The sequence below is a fragment of the Lethenteron reissneri genome, chromosome 24, assembly GCF_015708825.2.
Source record: "Lethenteron reissneri isolate LAM-NWPU_2019-01 chromosome 24, ASM1570882v1, whole genome shotgun sequence".
Lineage (NCBI taxonomy): Eukaryota > Metazoa > Chordata > Hyperoartia > Petromyzontiformes > Petromyzontidae > Lethenteron > Lethenteron reissneri.
Genome location: NC_083802.1, coordinates 10127686 through 10148337, shown reverse-complemented (window position 1 = coordinate 10148337; position 20652 = coordinate 10127686). Strand labels below are relative to the sequence as shown.

Here is a 20652-nt window from a genome sequence, read left to right as displayed (position 1 = left end):
TAAGGGGGCCGTCCATAAATGACGTCACGCACCTGGGGGGGGGTCAGACATTTGTGACGATGTGTGACGAGGGGGGGGGGGGTGAGAAATGTGACGTCACATCAAAATGTGCAACTTTAAATAAATATATAATTGCTCTAACAACACTAATTGTTATAACAACACTCCTACAACATCAGAGTGCAGCGCCACATTAAATACGCACTACAATGACAATAGTTTAAAGCGATTTGAAGCATGTTTTATTTTCAAAATGGAAATATGGTTTTGGGGGAGGGGGGGTCAGAGCTTTGTGACGTCATATTTGAGGGTGGTCTGACTTTTTGTGACGCCGTGTGACGAGGGGGGGGGGGGGTCAAAAATCGTCCAAAATCGCGTGGAGTCATTTATGGACGGCCCTTAACGCCAATTCTCCACAAACTAAACCGGGCCCCCCCCCCAACCCCACAGCCTTCCCCTCTTACGTGCAGCTTCATCCACGGAGAGCTCACTGGCCAGGATCCCGCCGATCTTGCTGAACGCCGGCATCTGAATCCCGTACTTCTCCAGCTCCTTGCGCATGTTGTCAATCTCCTCCTCTGACGGGTGGGTGGGTAGGGGGTGGAGAGAGGTCAAGGACACCCATCATCACGCCGCCTTGCTGCAACAGTAAAGCCAGCACGAGCGGTGGCAAGAAGATGCATTATTAGCTTGTCCTAGTGTCAATGTTGTTTTTTTTCACTTGAGACTCTTTCTCCATGATTGTCATTAATGTCATAAAATGGTCATTTATTTACATGTCGCTTCCACTCCTGATGTAACGCGTGTGGTAACCTTCACTCAGCAGTGGATGTGAGATTTAGGTGACGGGAAGATGTTATTTTTATGTATTTGCGCTGTGTGACATGTTTGGTCGTGGAGCAGTGGTAATTCGTTCACTGTGCTTTGAATCTGGCGACCTAAGTTCGATTCTCTGCCATGGCCAACACTCGTGACCAGTGACATCTTGAACTGATCTTGGCCCTCTCTTCACCAATCTGCACTGACCAGTGTGGTGATGCAAGGTCAAACAACGCCTATGGTCAACACAATAGGGAGGCATTCATCCAGCAGTGGATTGACCAAGGGCTGTGAATGTGCACTGCTACTATAGCTACCCGGTGGCCATGTTCTATTCCGACAGGACTTGTCTCTGCGACGACTGACAATAATTTTACGGAATTGCCTATAAAGTGAAAGTATATATTCTAATGTAAAAAATAACCTCATTAAAAAATAAGCACATAACGTGATTATTTTTTAATACTGCTACTGTTGCTTTCGTGTCTTTCATTGGCTTTGCTGCAGTGGCATTGGTTTTCTGCACCTTTCTAGCCCCGCCCACTTTCCCCGCCGTCCAATAGCATTCCACGCAACGCTACCCTCCCCCACCTCCCCCACCTCCCCCCCTCCCTTGCTCCTCCCCCCTCTCTAACTTATATAACCCCTTACCACAGCATCTCTCTCACTTCAGCAAAAAAAATATTGCTGTGGTTTTTGCACCCGATGATGATTGCTTGTGTTGCAATCGAAACGTCATGAGAATTTTTATTACGTTTTATTTTCATTATTTTATTATTATTTTTCTTCTACGTGACTTTACCGAAAGAACCAAGAATATGAATCCCTGCAGTCACGAAAGCTTTAAATCGAAACATGACGTGCTGTCAGTGCGTACCATCACTTTCTGTATAGAAACGTCATATTTGAAGCGACTTTGCGTAATAAATTATTTAATTCAGCTCGACCTTCCTCTGCGTTATAGTAAAAATCCACCCACTCATGAATATTAATTAAGGGAGTGGGCCTCATGTGGAGTGACGTCACGTGCGGGACGGACAGACATTTCTGGGTGATTATAGTAGGTAATTGGCTGTGTCGGGTGGTGGTGGCGAATTTAACGACACGTTTATATTTACGCGAACATCTGCGAATCCGTGTGGTTAAGTCACAGCGGGTAGAAACGCGTTTTAGAAGACCCGTACGTCGCTCAGTCCAAATGGAAGAAAACAGTAGCAATTAAAGAGCAAAACCAGCAAGCAAACCAACCTGTGAAATTGACTTTTCCAAAGAGGTCCTGAATCTGCGGAGCCAGCCCCAGCTTGAAGAGATACAAACTGGGAGAGAAACAGAGGCACGTTGAGTGAATCGTGTCGTTTGCATGCGCTTCGCTATCTGCGCTGCACAAAGATCAAAGTGGCAGCAATGCTGCATACAAAATTATGTATACAACAAATGCCATATTGCATGTATATGTATGTTGAACCTCTTTCACACCGTACGTAGTCAACCGTGCTAATCGGAGGTGCGGGGGGAAGGACAACAAACTAAATACAAAAAGCAGTTCGAAAGAAATTCGTTTTCAACTGAGATTTAAAAGTGTGTAGCTCCAGTGGCTTCATAATGTCAGAGGGAAGAGAGTTCCAGACGGCTGCAGAAGCGCATCTGAAAGCGCGCGATGCAGTGACCATCTTTGAATCCACTTCTATAGGCCGACAATTACTGTATGTAAATGTTCAGCAGGCTATTTATCTAATTAAACCTATTCATTGGCTTTTTTAGGGATGTTTCCAGGCCTTCATTTAAACATTCACTTGCCAAACCAACATCATATGTGCAGGTCTCAAAACTCCAGATGGGCCTAGTAGAATAGTATTGCTTTTATTACTCTTATTAATTTCTGTAAGGGGAGGGGGGTGGGAGAGAGGTGGGAAACAGACACATTGCTCATACCCAGCCCTGCCTATACCAAGTGTAGTGTTGAGCAGCCCTTCAAATGACAACGCCACACTTGTAAGGCTACCTGCCATAGTTTAAAATAGTGACGAATAATATTGAAAATGTTGGTGATATCCTGATGATTTTATTATACACTGGATTTGCTGAGTCTGACATCATTGAGGCAGTAGTCAGAGCAATCAGTCCTGGTCTAAATTTGAGGGACACGCTAGAAATAAAAACTGATTTGACTATTTACAAGTTAAAAAACATTTTGAAGGGACACTATAGAGGAGAAAACACATTTGATCTCTATCAGAAGTTGATGAACATCTCTCAGGAGCCAAGAGAAACTGCACAAAACTTTTAGTTTCGAGCTATCAAATTAAAGGACAAACTATTATTTGCATCTAAAGAAAAAAGAGCTGATGACCAGTACAATCCAGATTTGGTAAGCAGGAAGTTCCTGAGATCGATTGGATTGAATAAACAGTATTAGGGTTAGAGAATTACAAATATAAACTACAGTACGTCATACTTTACAGTGCACAGTGATAAACCCCTCCTATTGAATATATCACAAACTAACAATTCAAAGCCAAGCTTGAAGTCTAGAACAAGTCTAGAACATTTCTATAACAATCAAAAACAACCTTTGGGTCCTTTACCTGTAAAATGCAACAGCACGTGTGTCACACAGCAATCCTCAACCGAGTCGCCATTAACCACGTGACTGTTGTACAAGTCCGGTTAATCAATAACCCTGCCAGCCACCCACAGGCCCAACTCAGTCATCGCATGCTGGTGTACACACGTGCATTGATGTACTGCACAGCACAAAAGGACTTTCACAGAACCATACATTACTCCCTTGCTGCACGAGGAAATAATTAAAAGGTGTCCATTCATAATGTGCCACACAAGGTTGATGCATTTTAAAAATATGCTAGTTTAACTACAATCATACAACCTAAAAGGATGGATGAAATATCATATTGAGAAAAAGATATCTACAATTTTATTCACGTACAAATATAATAAGAACTTACTTTTTTTTTACTAAGAAGGATTGTATTCGGATCTTGTCAATATCCGTTGTGGAATAATACTGATAATACTTTCCTTAAAGTTTTTTGTAACTTTATTGCCTTTTTCCCAATTGTATTCCAATTCTCCTTATCAGTGTCATGAGATTAAGAAATGTCTGGTCGGAACGGTAGACCAGTACCCGCTTCATCACTGCATGTTCGATAATGGCCTCTGGAAGGTGATAACACAGAACCAAGTTACATTCCTAATACATTTGTTTATTACCCAAAATGCATCTGTTAATTACCATAGAAGTGGGGAAGGTGAAGATACTGGTTTGGGCACTGACCTATGATCTCAACAATCTCGGTTCGATTCATGATCATGCACATCAGTTGCAATTTCTGGCCCAAATTTGATCTTGGCCACCTCTAAGTCAACTCAGCCTAAAATGAATACCAACCACGACGTCTAAACATTAGTATCTGAGGACACATAAGTAGTCGGGTGTGGTGTCGGCCACCCCACCCCTTCCCTTGACGTGTCGGCTTTAAAAATGCGCTCGCAAACAGCTCTCTCCATTGCAGAAGACGCCGGCGAAGTGTTGATCTTTCTCGTTGTGTGTTTAAGCGTTGTGAACACAAGATGAACCAAGTAAAAAGGGAAGAATTGCTCGGTGTTGTGACATGACACAGCCAGCCATCTGTTGTGGACAGTATTGCCAAACTTGGGGGGGAGGAGGGGAGTGAGTTTCCTGTTTGTAGCCATTACCTAAGAGCATGGATGCAGTAGATTGTCTTCGGCATGTTCTTGCGGTCGTAGATGTCCGTCGTTTCAGGGTAGAATATCTGCATGAACAATCAAAGATGCACCTGATTTACAAGAATTATTTACGTCCGTTTACAAAAACAATTGCCGTGATTAGAAATATTTTTTAAACGGTCTGTTGTTTGATCGCCGCACAACCAAAACGAAAAAGAGATGTTCTGCGTCAAGCATTTGCCATTCATGACACAATTACATCCGCGACATATGTTTGCAAGTCTTTCAGGAAGAATGCGTGCAGAGATTTAGAAAAATAAAAAAAACGTAGCCAATTGTTTTAAAGGATTTAAGAAACGTTCCCATTGTTGCAACAAGGAAAACGAATAGCAAGCATTAATAAACACATCTGCTAATTGTCTGATGTGGAAAGTTAGCATTTGTCCAGCTCATAAAGGGATTGAATTTTGTTATTCTTTGACTGAGAAAAAGTTTTTTGGTGCCAATTAAAATTTCTGGAAAGCCCAAGAAAGAGTTAATTACAACTCCTTTGCAATTATGGTATACTCCTCAGCTGGCAGAGTCAAGAATGTTCCACAAGCAGAAATCGTGTGATCACGCTCACTCACACGGAATTGATCCACGTCTTCTTTTTAGGGGTGTTTTACGTGGCGACTTGTTTCGAAAGCTGAATAAGTTATATACCATCCAACATAGAGAAGCGTTTAAGATTTGGTGTTTTAGGATGATAAGAATAGGATGGATAAGAAAAACTGATGAACAAAAAAGTGTTAAAATAATAGAATTCCAAAAAATGGGGACGGTGTTTGTCATACAGAGGAAGATTACATCTTGTGGACATGCAGGGTGAGGATCACAGGGCGCCCTATTGCCGGGCCTCAGAAGGTCAAGAGGAAGACAAAGACGGATGTGGCAGTGGGACGACATTGACAAGTGATTCCAGTTGAGCGTGAAGAACATCACGATAATTTATTGCGAGAGGAAATTCTGGCGTATGCTGCCCAATCCTGGAGCTGACACCGATGAACGAATAGATTTGTGGACAACATCGGGGACTTGTCGTTGCATACCTTGGGTAGCCCAATGGCAACCATGGCACTTAGCCAGTGGTTGATGTTGTCGGTGTGCCGAAAGTGCAGACCCATCGCCTAGGAGACACATAAATGTTTCACGTTGAATCATTGTAAAAATAATATTCACAGTGTCACCGAGGTGTACAATGTTCACTAGTAAAATTCACACTTCCTCAAGATTCTTCATTGCAAACAAACACCATGCAATGCAATGCTTGCCCATTGGGATTGTATATAGCATTTAAATGCGACCACATCTTGAGACGATGTACATCAACAGTGGGCTTAATTGGTCATTCATAGCAGGCAGAGGCAAAAAAAGGATATCCTTGAGGCTGGCTGCAATTGAATAGTCCACATATCGTACAACGTTTAAAATCACCCTGATAAGTGCGATTGTCAAAATCCATCCGTACCTTCATAAGTAGATTACAAAATGTCCATCCCATTTTATTTTTCCATCTCAATTTGTCATGAGATGAAACCTGATCTTTTAAACTGTCACGTTGGTAGAATTATTGAAGATGTGACCAAAAAAAAGTGACAAGAAATTGCCATTTTGTGACATACATTACTTTTCCCCAGGCATCACGATCCTTTTTAGTAAAAAAAAAAATGCTCTTAATTTCTCTGCAAGCGAGACATGTGTGGTATAATGAAGCTGTCTTGTGTAAAGGTATTACATCAGGCAAGAGACGTTGTCTTTGCCGAGCCAAACACATTTTAATGGTCCCACTGAGAATGCACTAATATTGTAAAAATGTAAATGCTCATGAATGAGAGTGACTAGCAACCACAGGCAGACTTAGTCATCATTAACATAAGAAACCCAGCCTCGTTTTCGACGGAATTATAGGGGGAGGGGAAGAAAAAGGTGAGAATCACTGACCTACTGGAGTCGATTTTTTATTTATCATATTATATGCAGCATATACAATCATAATATTTGACATTTCTTTGTCAATCCACGGCTGAAGGCCTTTGAATAACCATTTTACAGACTACAACAAAGCCCTTTGCAACCAAGACCATTAAGTCAGCCAGAAAATGTACATGTATTCTTTATTTTCTACGTTTTTTACGAAAAGAAACACATTGGGGGATTTGTGGCACATTGTCTAGCACACTGCACGGTGAAATTCAAAAGCATGAAACCTACGACACAAAGCCTAGGTGCGTAAGGGCCATTTGTGTCCTTGGGTTGTGTGTTCCTCTCAGTGAAACGTCTGCCTTTTATAGCACAGAAAAAGAGTGAGCTCAACCCGCCAATCCGTGTGGGTGACACCCGGCTGCGGGGATTTTAAATGCGTTTGGCCAGATCACCATCGTCGCTCTCTGCACGATGCGCACATCTCCATTGTGGGATCTGGCCTCTCACATCGGGCATCTTCAGTCGAAAACAGCGCACGCAATTACATCACCACGAGAGTCATTTCCCACCAGGGAACTGCCATTCAAACGTCAAGATGATGATGCCAATGGGAGCAAAGCCCCCGTGCCATATCTAATTTCATTGCCCCATTTCGCTGCACTTTGCTGCATAATAACGGGAAAGTGCCTGTCATCCCTATAATTTATTTTTAAGAATCCCACCAGTTGAGATCTCCCACAAAATACAGGAATGTGTATTTTTAAATTCACGATTAGTTTTTTTTATGTGTGCCTTGCAATTGAACGATAATGTTTTCACCTTTTTAGCCTCATTACATGAAATTGGTATGGGATCATGTTTTGTCAAATGTTGAAAATCTTCTCTCATCGGCAGACAACGATAAATAGCATCCATCTAACCATGCTCTCAGAGTAAATCTACAAACATGGCTGTCAGTTACAGCAGAAACAACGATATGCATTGTAATCTCGTATTTTCATGCCAAAATGTTTATGGTTTTTATGTTCACTGCAAATACACCGACATGATCAACATTACTTAATTTATTAAACAGTGATCAATTTACTTGATAATGCCACAACTGATGTAATAAGTGAGGAGGGCTTCACCCTACAGTGGATATAAAATAATTGATGATAATAATGAGATGGGATTAGGATGAGATAAAACATGATTTAATAATGATAGGTCAGGTGGTAAAATGATGGCGCGGTAATCAGTGCACTGCACTTTTAACCCAATAACTTTCATTTGATTCCACGCCACGGCTAACTTCAGTGGTGAGTGAGTTCTGAACCAGTCCTGGGCCTCCCCTTGACCAAGCCACGCTATTGGGGTGGTGAAGTAGTGAAGTATGGTCAAACGAGCCACGTGGCTGACAGCATGGCAAGACCTTCTTTCCTCTACGGATTGATGAGGGGATTCCATTTTTTTTATTATCATGATTTTTTATTTTTTTATTCTTATTAAAAATTATAAATCATTTACATCCCTTTATGAAGAACAATTCCCACTTTGGCAGGATGAATGAACATTTCTAGCTACTGCTGGATCGATCATGTTGTGTGTATGCATGTTGAACTTCTTTTGCACGATTCGTAGCCAACCGTGCTAATCAGAGGTGCAAGGGAAGTGTTGTATATATGCCAACAGAAGGACAATAAACTAAACACATATATCAATTCTAAAGAAATTAGTTTTCAATCGAAATTTAAAAGTGCACAGCTCCAGTGGCTTCCTAGTATTGGACGGAAGGATATTCCAGACGGAACGTGTTCAGGGCACCTTGTATCGTGTCTGCTCCCTGTCGTAGATCTTCTTCAGGGACACTTTCCCCGGCATGAAGAAGTGTCCCAGCTTGGCGAGGATGACCCCATTCCTCAGGCTCTCCTCCAACTCTGTGGTGGGGGGCAGCTCCTCCACAATGCAGGCCTCCAGCCAGCTACCGGTCAAACAATACGGACAAACCGTCACGAAGGCGTTCTGCGTTACAGACTTCCAAACGGTAGCGGAAGATGTCGAGTGTGTAGGCGGTGCGGCTGCACTGGGGCCCACGGGCCAGAGCGGCCCAGGCACCGGGCTACAAAGAGGATGGAAATTGGGCAGGTTGTTTTGTTTCTATTTCATGCACCAGGACCCTTGCCAACCATGCTATGCCACTGGTTCCAGCCGCCCATGCTGTTAACTCACTCACTGCCCCTGTTCAAATCCAGGTTCAGCAGCTTCCTTTTTTCTCTCTCTCCATATGACTGACTGCCTCTTGTTCTCCATAAAGTAAATGTGCCCGCTGTTTGTGTACAGCGTCTTGAGATGCAGTTGCATTTAGACGTAATTATAAATCCATATTTATTTGTATTGTAATATTGTATGACTGGCCACATGGCTCAGCGGTAGAGGGAGTGGCTCTCAATCAGAATGTTACAAGTTCAATTTCTGATTGGGGGTTGATGCAGCCCATCATCCCTCTCCGTTTGATCAACCGCATTGTTGGGAAGTAAAAAAGTGCTTGTGATAATGATAGACTCATTCCTGCCATAAAAGTTTGGAATTTCCACCAGTAGCTTAGGGCTGTAAACAGGAAACGAGCAGTCTTCGTGCTCATTTGACTTTTAAAAAATCACTTTGACTTGTATACAGCAGACATCCAATAAACCGTGATTTCCTATAATTTATGGATTATTGGCAGTTCACAATTTGCAACCTTGTAACCTCATTATCCACAAATTTATCGCACATTAAAACACCCGCTAGTCACATGCCGTGCTTCTCCAGTATTCCACAAACTTTTCGGAAATGGATCGAGTCACATGGCTCTTTCCTCCCATAATCCCCGGCAACACCACGTCGGCACAAAATACATTTAAATAGCTATTTGATCTAACCTCTGCAGTGCTCCGCGGATTACAGGATCCACGATATGATTGCCCCACCATGTCAACGCGGATTATTGTATTTTTGCTGTCAATACAAAAATGAGCTTCCAGGTACTAAAAATTTAGCAGCAGCAGCATTTGAATATATTCTTTGGGTATTTCGGTAAAGTAACATAGATAGGTTGAAAGAAAATAACAAACCTATCTACGTGACTTTACCGAAAGACCCAAAGAATATGAATTCCTGCAGTCACAAAAGCTTTGGAATATGTTTGCACGTTTGTAATATGTTTATTAACACGCTGACATTTTCACAAATACTGCAAAATTCAGCACTTTCCCTGTTAACTTTATAGCTCTGATGAGGTGTTTTTTTCATGCTTTTAAGAGTTTAAATAAACTATGACATGGCATGCGAATTATCACCCACAGTGACAGTCTGTGTAATTTTGAAAATGTTTATCCCAAAGGAACTACAAGCACCATCACAGACGACACCGCACTAAATGCGACGATTTTACTCGACAGAGGGGGCGGAAAAACATGCCCATATTTAGTAACATCGAAATTCTGTCCATTTCCTTCCAGCGTGTTAAGAGTCGTTGAAAATGTTGACGACTCGCGAATTTCTGGTAAGACGCAACCGCCGGTAGCGGAACGTTCGCACGGTGGAGAATGTCTTTCGGTCTGACTCGTGGCATTGGCGAGAAAAGTGAGCAACGCACGGCAGTGCCGGCATTGCTGGCAGACACCGGGGGGTCGAGGGGGCCTCAAAGCGATGCCATCGACATCATATTCACACCACAGAGACACCACCGCCACCGCCACACCCCGCGTGACAACTCTTCCCAGTTGCTGCTGCTGCTGCTGTGCATTCGTTTGGAGAATTCGATTTTTTTTTCAAACGCACACACACTCGCACACACGCAAACAGCACAAACCGTCGTACGCGTTTCAGCTCAAAAGCTACGCGTGCTGTAAGCTCAGCGGATAGCCAGCGAGTACAGTTTCACTAGTTCTGCATCTGCGGTGGTGGATCTTATCGGGCGTCCTGAAACCACTGGAGCCACTCACTTCCCCCGTCAGCGTGCTGCGCTAAGCCTGCTTCCTGCAGCGCTGATTAAGCCTTTCGAACGGTGGAACCTGGGGCAGGCACAAGCATGATTTCGACACAGAATAAAAATGAGAAGAAAACTGAAGAGTCATGGGTGACATGACCCGAAACTCTAGCGACTCGAGAGAGAGAGAGTTGCCTCGCACAGTTTCCACGCGTTCGGCTTCGTTTGTTTGACCGTGGCATTGTCAACGCAACAGATTCAGCCCTGACAACGTGATGATGATGATGTCTCCATTTCCTGCCACAATTTTGCAACGGGAAGGGTTAAAAAAATGTGTCTTGATGTGCATTGCTATGAGACAAGAACATATAGAAAAGCAAAAGGATTTATTTCGGTTCAATTGTATTGATCGCAGAGATGATGGGTACATTTGACCAACCACTGTTAGTTTGTGTTGCGCATACGCCTGCACTTCGTATTTTGGGAGATAAAAACTTACTGAATGATATGTAATAATTATCTTCTTGGTTCTTTCGGTAAAGTCACGTAGAAGGGAAATAATAAAATTAAAAAAATAAAGCTTTAAATCGAAATGTAATAATTAATTTAATTTACAGCACTTAATGAAAAGGTGGGGTACGTGGCCCAGGACCGGTTCATATATCACTCGCCATTGATGTTAGACGTCGCCAGGGATCGAACGCAGGTAGCCGAGTTCATGGTGCACTGTTCCACCATAAATCAAATGATAATACAGTTTTATAATAAATTGCACTGATAAATACAGAATTGTCCACACATTCAAATTATCTCTTGGCGACATCTCTCCATTGGGAATTCTGAAGCAGTGGTGGAATTCTTCATTCCTATGGTGGGGTCGGTCCAGAATCCCCACGGTTTAGCGCGATTGTCACCTCCAATTGTCACGGTTCGCTATGTACGATGTTAAAGAAGTTCAACATGAATTGCATAGATCAAAAGGTATAGATTTTTTTTATCATTTCACCAAACAGAAAAAAAAATGTGGCACGAGTTTGACCCTGATCTGCAGTTGAGCTTACGATTCCATGATTAGGAGGGCTGGCTGCTGCTCTAGCAAGGTGGCTCCTGATTATATTCCAGCCATGAATGCTGTGACGTGGACTTTTAGAATGGAGGCGTTAATCGCAACTGACAAGTCCCTTCCCTTTTAACACACCGGTCATTCTGAAACATTCCATAACGCCCCAAAAAAATTCAGCATTAATAAATTTTAAAAAATGTATATTTCAGGGAGGCACCGATTTCTCCACATTAAAATCGTTATTCGACAATTAGCGTACCGGCCTTCCAGACTAACGCTATCCAGACACAGTGTATTTGTTTTAGAAAGCAAACTCTGGCCCAGTTTCAAGCTTCTGGATCTCATCAGCTTCTTAAATAACCGATAAGTCCGGAAGACTCGCCGGCTGATATACTAAAGAAACATTTACATGTTCGCGTGGAGAAACAGACATGTGTCTATGTTTTACTACTACCCATAATCCTCCACAACAGCACGTAACGAGCATTTTTCAGCAATGATCAATTATGCCTGTTTATCCAGTACGGCTCATTCGAGTTTGTTTCAAAGGCAATTTTACCACGTTTTCTGAACTCGTACAAGCATTACATTTATATACAGGTGTTAAAATGATCATACATCTCCTTATTAGGAAGAAAAAAAAACAAGGCAATGAGATCACCTTCTAATCAGCATTTCACAATTTCCTCTTTTTTATTTGTTTTCAATAATGACACGGTTACTATTAAACCAGCCAAGTAGCTCCCTGGTAGATCGAGCGGCTCGCAATCGGAATGGTGCGAGTTCAACTCCTGATCGGGGGTTCACTCAGCCCATCATCCCTCCAGGACCGGTTAAATAAGTATCACTCTATAGGGAAGTCAACAGTCATTGGAATGCAGAATGTCCGCTTCAATGCTCATTTGAGCAGGAAATCACTTTGACTATTAGGATCAAAATCAAGTAATGTATATTATTTGCTCATGAGATGGCCACATTTAATTTATCAAAGATGCAGTTACTGGCCTTATGAGGGGCATCAATTCCGTTGTGCTTATATAATTGACCATTAAACCCGCTGAAATCCTTGAGCAATACATAATAAACATGAGTGTCAATAGCTTAGCATGAATATCACAACAGCAGATTCAGATTATGTATCCTCTCAGGAACATGGGATTAAATTCGATGTAAGTTTCACATGAATCCAAATTTTCACTTAATACCAATACTATGGGGATGTGAGGGCATAATCATACGAATACAGTGCAGCGTTATAATTTTTACTTCCGATAGTCTTCCCAGAATGTGTTACTCATCGTGTAGCAACAGAGCGGAATAATTACATAAAGACGGTCCACCATTTTCTTCACCGCCAGTTCATTATTAGGACGACTTCCAACGCTCTCGTCCCAGTGCTCATGCTATCGAGGAAGCATGTGGTCTGTTGCAGATATAATACACTTCATTAATTCGACTACTTCATTCAGTGGTTGCTCTATTCTGAAGTGGCCAAGAAAATGACAGCAACTAAGGGCAACATAACTTCCTGCCACTCCTTCTTACACATATGCCAACGCCTTCCTTCTTGGAATTACTTTCCAATCAGCAACTCCCTCTTAACTGCAAGAGGTTGCACCAAAACACCACGTCTCCTCCGATGATACAGTGCAACTCTCAAATCTTCAATACATTAAAATCGTGCATGAGTAAAGGTAGACCAACGATCCCTACCAGTCTGGCCGGCCATTGTGGGAGGATAGAGAAGCATAGGCTTTGCATTTCCCACCCCAAAAGGTAAGCGTTTTGCTTGTGGTGGTGTAACTGGTGAGCGGAAATATAGAAGGTAACATGCTGCGCTACAAACCCAGCGACCCAAATTCGATTCCCGCTCACCGCCAACATCACTGACGATTAACTGAACCGGTCTTGGGCCTCCCATAGGTCGACTAACCCTCAAATGAGTACCTGGTTCAGTGTTAAAAACATTGCCACTAGGGAGACAAAGGAGGCTGGGCATGGGGATGACCACCCACCCGCTCGTGTGCTGTGCCGGCCTTCATAGGTGCTCGCTGACAGCACTTGCCCGAACAGTCTGTTCAGGCTTTTTACGGGGAATATTTGTCTTTGGTTATACAAACCACGAACTACTACAGACAACACCCAGCTTTCATGCATTGTTTTTCCTCTCTGCTATCGACTCCTGCCCCCACCCCCTCATCCGTTGCTTAGCTCTTTAGCTCATCTCCCATGACATAGGAAATATCCCAGTCAACGAGCAACATTGGGCCAATGTAGCTCGTTTACTGGGACTTGTTGATGTTTTTATTACTGAACATGTTACAAAAGTTATTTTTTTTACTACTGGCATCGGACCATGTGTGTGCTATTGCATACATTTTGATTCCTCTGTTTTTTGCTTTCATTAAATTCCCAGGACTTTTTAAGATTGCATTTTAAGCAGGTAAATAATGCAGACGATGATGTGCATCTGCTGCAAGAGATCCCCGTGATGCGAAAACAGTCAAACACGGGCCCTCTTCCTATTTCACACCCATCCGCACAGACCGCTGCTTCACAAACGGCAGCTTTCACACACACTCTGCTCGGTCTATCGTTCCCCACTTCTTTTTATCCTCTCCATTCAGACGCTGGCAACATGCGTGCCACGTGTATGGAAAGTGAGATCATGCGCGAGCACAAAGCCAGTGGTTATAGAACCCCTTCTGCCACAAAGCCGCCTTTGCAGCCCTGCCTCACCAAAATCTTCAACCACACCAATTCAACGGCCACCTTTGTTTCAATCGTTCGCCAAACCCACACTGAACTTGGTGAAACCACCATTGGAACCTCCTTTCCCAGTAGCAAAACATGATAATTGTTTTTTTACCCTTTTATCTGGCAACAAAACTGACACATTTTACCCTTTTATCTGGCAACAAAACTGAATTTGGTGAAACCAATTCTGCCCAGATGGCCTCCACTCCACCCCCCCGTGAGAGAACGCTACCGTTTCGCCTCCTCCAGGTGGCACAGGTACTCGTAGGCCACGTTCTGGCGCCGTCGCGCATCCATCTGCTCCGCCGTCATCCGTTCATCGTCCATGATGGCTGCAGCAAAAACAAAATGGACAAGGGTTATCAGCAACAGGCAAAGTCTCAATCGGTGTTATTATCACTCGCAAATGGTTGACGCCGACGCCAGCTTCACATCTGACAGGAGCCTCTTAATTAGGGGTGGATCTCCGAGGGCCATCCTGAAATATGATGATGCAAAGGTGTAAGAGCACCCAGGACCCACAACCCAGAGATCACTCGTTTGATGCAATCTCCTGGTGCAGCAGTTGAAACAATGAGCCAATTTTCTTAAATCCCGCAGCCTGTCCACCCAGTCATATAAATGGGTACACGACAGTTGATTGGTAACATGTGGGTACTCCCATCTCTTCCAAAAACTTCATCCAGCGTGGAAGAGTCGGTCAAATGCCCTCGAGAGGTGCACTGTAGAGATCCCCTTAGTGGAGGTCTTTCTGCCAGCAGTTGTGTGAGCAAGCAACTGCAGGGCTGCACCTTTTGCCTGTCAATATTCAGATGTCATAAGTGGCAATGCTGCATTGTGATTTTATCTCAATCTTAATTTTCAAAGTGTCCCCTTGCTGAAACGAGTATGAGGCTGTGCTTATCTGAATTGGCGGTCCTGATACGGTGGTGGAAATTCCACATTCTTATGTTGGGGCCAGAGCATCCATGACGACTGCTGTTGAATCCTCCATCAACTGGTCTTTACCTGGTGGTTCTCAAATATTGATCATGGAGGGCTGGAATTAATGTGTCGCAGGAAACGATTAGATCTCTGACATGTTTTCAGGTTGTACCGAATGTTATTTGGCACGATGTCCGAAGAAGTTTTCGCCCCACATACTGGGAGCTTAATCTTCAAGAACTGAATTGTCCAGCATGTGGAATAAAACGTCGGACATTCCTACTGATAAACACGCGGTGCAACTTTTTTGCAAACACATTGAACCGTGCGGCACAACCGCCGAAATTTACACAAAGAAGCAATGCGACACAATCGGCACCTGTTGAATTGAGCGTGTGAAATGTGTACCAAATGTGTGGGACATGAGATGTCTACACATTATTCGTACAGCCCACAATACAATGCTGGATGAGGGCCTCCTCCATCTCGTACGGGTAGTAGGGGGTTATGTAACCATACTTCCACCGCGCTGGTCAATGCAGTTTGGTGAAGGTGGGCAGCATAGATCTCGAGGCATAAATGTACAGCACAACAATGGATATTTCCTGCACTGCCCTCTGCTGCCCACCACGTACCCGCACAGCCTATAACAATCTGTGGAAAGTGTCTGCCCATTCAAGCACTACCCAGGCTCGGCTTCTGAGATCTGACAAGAACGAGGAAGGGCACTCGGGTCGCTAGGGTCATATGCAGGCATTAATTTGTGTTATAATATAAATGCCCTCTATTTAGCCAGAAAAGTCTGAGTCTCAATTCTTATTTCAGGTGGGTCCTGCATTGGCACGTTTGGACTATTCCATTAACTCAGTGATTGGCATGTGGAGGAAGCCAAGTACTTGGAAAAACTCACACATACCTGGATGAAACTCTCAAACACTGTTGCCATCCCTCTGTTCTGCAATGTCAGAATCCATCTCTCTACTGCACTTGAGTAGCATTCGTCGCTAGAATCACTCTTGTAAAAGCCAACTTACTTTTCTTAACGGTAAATATGATGACTGCAATTTGCAGTTTGTTCTCTGATTCGTGTGTTCATCTTATTGTCAGTGTATTTCCCAGGATGCATCTCTTTATACTTCTGTGAATACGTTTCTGCCTTTGTTCCCTTGTTATTTGTAAGAGTCAATGTTTATGACACAAACTGTACGTAACTATAGCAATCTAGTATGCAAGATTAAAAATTTAAATTTTTATGGCACATTGTTAAGATTACTTTTTATCAATAAAAATGTTTTATCATTAGCCCCGCTTTGAAGGATTCTTTGTTTTGTTCTGAAATCTCTCCTTACAGTTAATGGACATTGATTGTTATAATGACCATGGCATTAGCAAGTCTAAGGTATTTAATACTTTCGATATTTATCGTTATGCCTTTACTCCTCCAATCCAATTTCCTGAAATTAGCCTCCAGATTAATTGTACGTAATCTTGGTGAGAGCATAACTCCTTGCCCGAGTTTTATTATTTAGCTAATTAAAAAATTGCAATCTTAGTGTAGCAGTTCCTATTCACAAAATGTGTATACGGAAATGAAATACCTTCAGGACTGAATTAGGCTTCAATAATCCTTACATTCAAAAGGGGAGACAAAACTGACTTGAGAATTGCAGGCTCATTAGCCTCTTATCACACATATATAAAGTGCTCAAGAAGATCGTATAGAAACAGAAAATCAATTGGGAGGCTAGTCAAGCAGACCAACAAGCTAGATTTCATAGACAGTGCATGCTCTCAATCACAGGAAGGCTGCCCTCACCTTAACCGCTCAATATTAATTTCAGTTGTACTTCTACTAAGATTAGTCGAAACATTTTCGGTCCGAGGCAATTGCACTAGACAGAAGATACTATTTCAAATTGTGTTTGTGCAATATTTTAGATTTATATTTGCTTTATTGTTGTAGTGTGCTTTATTTGTTTTGCTCTTGTCGTTTTGGTGACACAAGTCATTCTTGCAAATGAGATTATCCTGATCTCATGAGTTCTTACCTGGTTGAATAAAACAAGCTAAACACATTCTAAAAAAGATAAATAAATGTTGATCAATATATAATCGCCAGCTTTTGTTGATTATGAAAATACATTAGATTAAGTGGAAACTACTGCGGTTGTCCAAGTGTTCACAAAATAAGGCATCGATAAAAAAATGTTTGGAAAATTGTAAAACCATTCGTAAGATTGGTACAATTAGACGACTGGAAATTTCAGAGCAGGTATACGGTGCGTTTCAGGTCAGGATCATTTCAGGTCACATGACAAGGAAAAAACCAGACTAGAGACAGAGATGACATTCTGCAAGATATTGTTAGATGACATGCATAACAAGATGTAAATGAAAGTAACATTTACGGGATGATCAATAATGAATTGTACTTTAATGTGTATAGAATTAACTTCAACATGACATCCATTTATTCAATACGGCATCCATGTGTGATAACAAGTGGCTTTTTTCAAATGTAAACTCACTTCTGTATTTAAAATGTCTTGTAATGCTCGACTCCCTATGGAAATGTGTCACTTTTTTCAAGAAATGTGGATGTAAGTAGACATATCAAATACTATGTCCATGTCTTAATGCTCCAAGGAGAACCATCATAAGCATGTTTTTGAAAACTCAATGAGACTTTCTTCAGGTAAATAATGTAATAAAGTGCCGTATCATCATCAGCCCTGATCTACCATCAGCTGGTTGAAGGCCATCCCAATCCATCACCATCTCTGACGGGTTTCAACAATCAAGTCTTACACTACGTGGTGTGAATCGTGCTCAAGTTAATACATTGCAACACCTGCTAAAGACAAATTACAAAGCTGCAAATATGTTTTACATTCCGGCTGACCAGTAAAATGCTTATGCTACACCTACATGCTAAAAGGTTAAGTAAAATTTTCAAAAAATTGCAATAAAAATGGGTTTGCTAAGCTCCAAAAGTCAGCCACAACACCCAGCCTTCCACCCTGCCCACAAAACCCACCACTACCCACGGCTTCCAGGCCAAGGCGAGGAGGATTCCATGGGTTTGTGGTGTTTGCTGTGAAACCCACCACACTATGGAACTCCGACTGAAGAAGTGGGATTCAGCTCAGCAGCCTCTGTCACGCCCGTATAATAGAATGAGTGTAACAGTATTGTATATGCCCACGGATGGCCACTGGTATAATCAGCATCAACATCTGCCATGATCAATCCACTGCTGGAAGAAAGCCTCCCCAAGCCACCTCCATACCTCACAAAAATAAAAGCAGAGCACGATGACCATGATAATACAGGGTGTTTAAAAAGATGGGCCCGATTTGAAATCGCTATATTTCTGAAATTGGGTCCATCTTTTAAAACACCCTGAAATTTAAAGCCCTTTGACATGGCGGTTGTTCGACCATACTTGACCATGTTGGTCGGCGTGGGTTGGTGAAATGGGTGCCCAGGTGATAGGGTATGATGGTACCATACAGCAATGTAAGGACATTCATCCTAACAGCATTTGACGAATGTTCTCTGCAGGCTTTTAAAGTCTCTTTATTCTATCAGTTCGTTCAGTAAATATGGTATCACTCCACTAAATGTAAACATGATATTCTTCATACAGAAAATTATACATGTAACCTAACGAGGTGAATGAAAACATACACAACTGTTAAGTGTCAAAGCATTCCACAATTATACTCACTCACAAAAAAACTAATGAAAGTATGCAGATATTCAAAATAACATTTAGTCACAAGCAAACCAAGGGCAACATTTCAAGAGCTTTTAAAAATATATGTACACTTACATCCATAATATGGTTTGGCAAATCCGTCCGCGTCGTCTTGCTGTGCCATGATCTCCTTTTTGAATATTTGTTTTAGTTTTGTTTCTTGGGTCAACGTTGAGGGCCGGTGAGGCCGTTCAAAATGCGCGGCTGATCCCCGAGTCTCCCTTGCCAGTAATGCAAGCGGCTCAAAGGCGGCGCGTGTGTGCGTGCAGCCGTGGGGTGGGGAAGTGTGTGCGGTCCGTGGTGGGGCTGTGGGCACGTGTGCAAGTGTGTGCGTGTGTGGGGGGAGCGGTAGTGTAGCGGTTAGCGCGCTCCGCTGCGAACCGAGTTCGATTCAACACCTGTCTTGGCCCTCCCCTAGGTCGACTCAGCCTCAAATGAGTAGCTAGTGCGGTGTGTAAACATCGCCACTGGGGAGACAAAGGCGGTGGGGTGTGGTGCTGGCCACCCACCCCCTCATGTGCTGTTCCGGCCTTCATAGGTGCCACTCGCTAACAGCACTTGCCCCAACAGTTCTGTTAAGGCTATACGGGGGATCTTTGTCTTTGTGTGTAAAAGCGCATGTGCCAGCCATCCCATTAAATGACGTTTCCATCAATTGGATTCATTCATATAAGAAACGAAATTCCTTTTATAGATCTAATTTTTTTTAGATATATATAAAAGGCATTGAAATTATGATCAGATATAATTGTGTGTTTTGGTCATTGTGTTGACTGAAATAGCATAAGGCATTTCAAAAGTCATTGTTTTATCACCATTATGTTCATAATGATTTAGATAATAACTGTTTAAGTTTATTTTCGTACTGGCATACGAAAAAAGCATACACACATGTCACGGTCAAACGTCCCCATTGTATTTGTTCAAAAAACTGTTAATTGCCTAACCAACTCTTCTTATAGAAATGTATTTAGTAAAATTTTGTTGTCATAATCATCCATGATCAATCCACTGCTAGATGAAGGCCTCCAGAGGCCATCACTATCCCTCACAGTCTTGCGATAGAATGTGGTGCCACGGCCGCGGAGAAACTCCGCAAGCGCCGCGACTCCCCCCTGGCCCTCACCCCTGAGCACACACGCAGCGCACACACGTAGTAGTGTCCCGGCGGAGGATTGCCTGGCACAACGGGTTTTAATCCTAAGGCTCCCACGAGGGAAAGTCCCACGGTTTCCCGGTGCCAGGAGATTGGCCGACCCTCGCAGAACAAGCCACATTGCGGTGCCCTTAAATTGGCTTGCAACAGAGGTCGCAAACGGGTTTTGATTCATCTTGATTCCTTACCCGTACCCGGCCGCACCAGGGTCGCAAACTGGTACCCGTACACGTACCCTACCCGATACCCGGCTACCCATACCCGGCCGGGTATCGGGTAGGGTACGGGCACGGGTACCCGATTGCGACCTCTGGGATAAAGCCATGTTGCAGGCGCGAGTGGGTTGATTCTAGGAACTTGAATTGTGAGAAGAAACAAGACGTTGGGAAATGAGTGACAAACGGTGACTCACCAGTGACTCACGGCCTACCCATACCCGTACCCGGCCGCACCAGGGTCGCAAACGGGTACCCGTACCCGTACCCGGCCAGTGGGGAGGGTGAGGAGGGGCTGGGTGGGGAGGGTGGGGAGGGGCTGGGCTGGGCGGA

General features: G+C 43.1%; 1 protein-coding gene across 2 annotated transcripts in view; it reads right to left on the bottom strand.

Annotated features, from left to right (window-relative positions):
* Positions 1–19233, bottom strand: part of LOC133346574 (ras GTPase-activating-like protein IQGAP1) — a 112869-nt gene extending 93636 nt beyond the window's left edge. For both annotated transcript variants that reach the window (XM_061558234.1, XM_061558235.1), the window contains exons 1-7: positions 19024–19233; positions 14497–14596; positions 8299–8455; positions 5619–5696; positions 4537–4613; positions 2068–2135; positions 465–578 (exon numbers count right to left, since the gene is read on the bottom strand). In XM_061558234.1, coding sequence (XP_061414218.1) covers positions 465–578; positions 2068–2135; positions 4537–4613; positions 5619–5696; positions 8299–8455; positions 14497–14596; positions 19024–19072 — 643 coding nt within the window. In that variant the 5' untranslated portion in view covers positions 19073–19233. The remainder of the gene's footprint in view (positions 1–464; positions 579–2067; positions 2136–4536; positions 4614–5618; positions 5697–8298; positions 8456–14496; positions 14597–19023) is intronic.
* Between the last annotated feature and the right edge of the window lie 1419 nt (positions 19234–20652).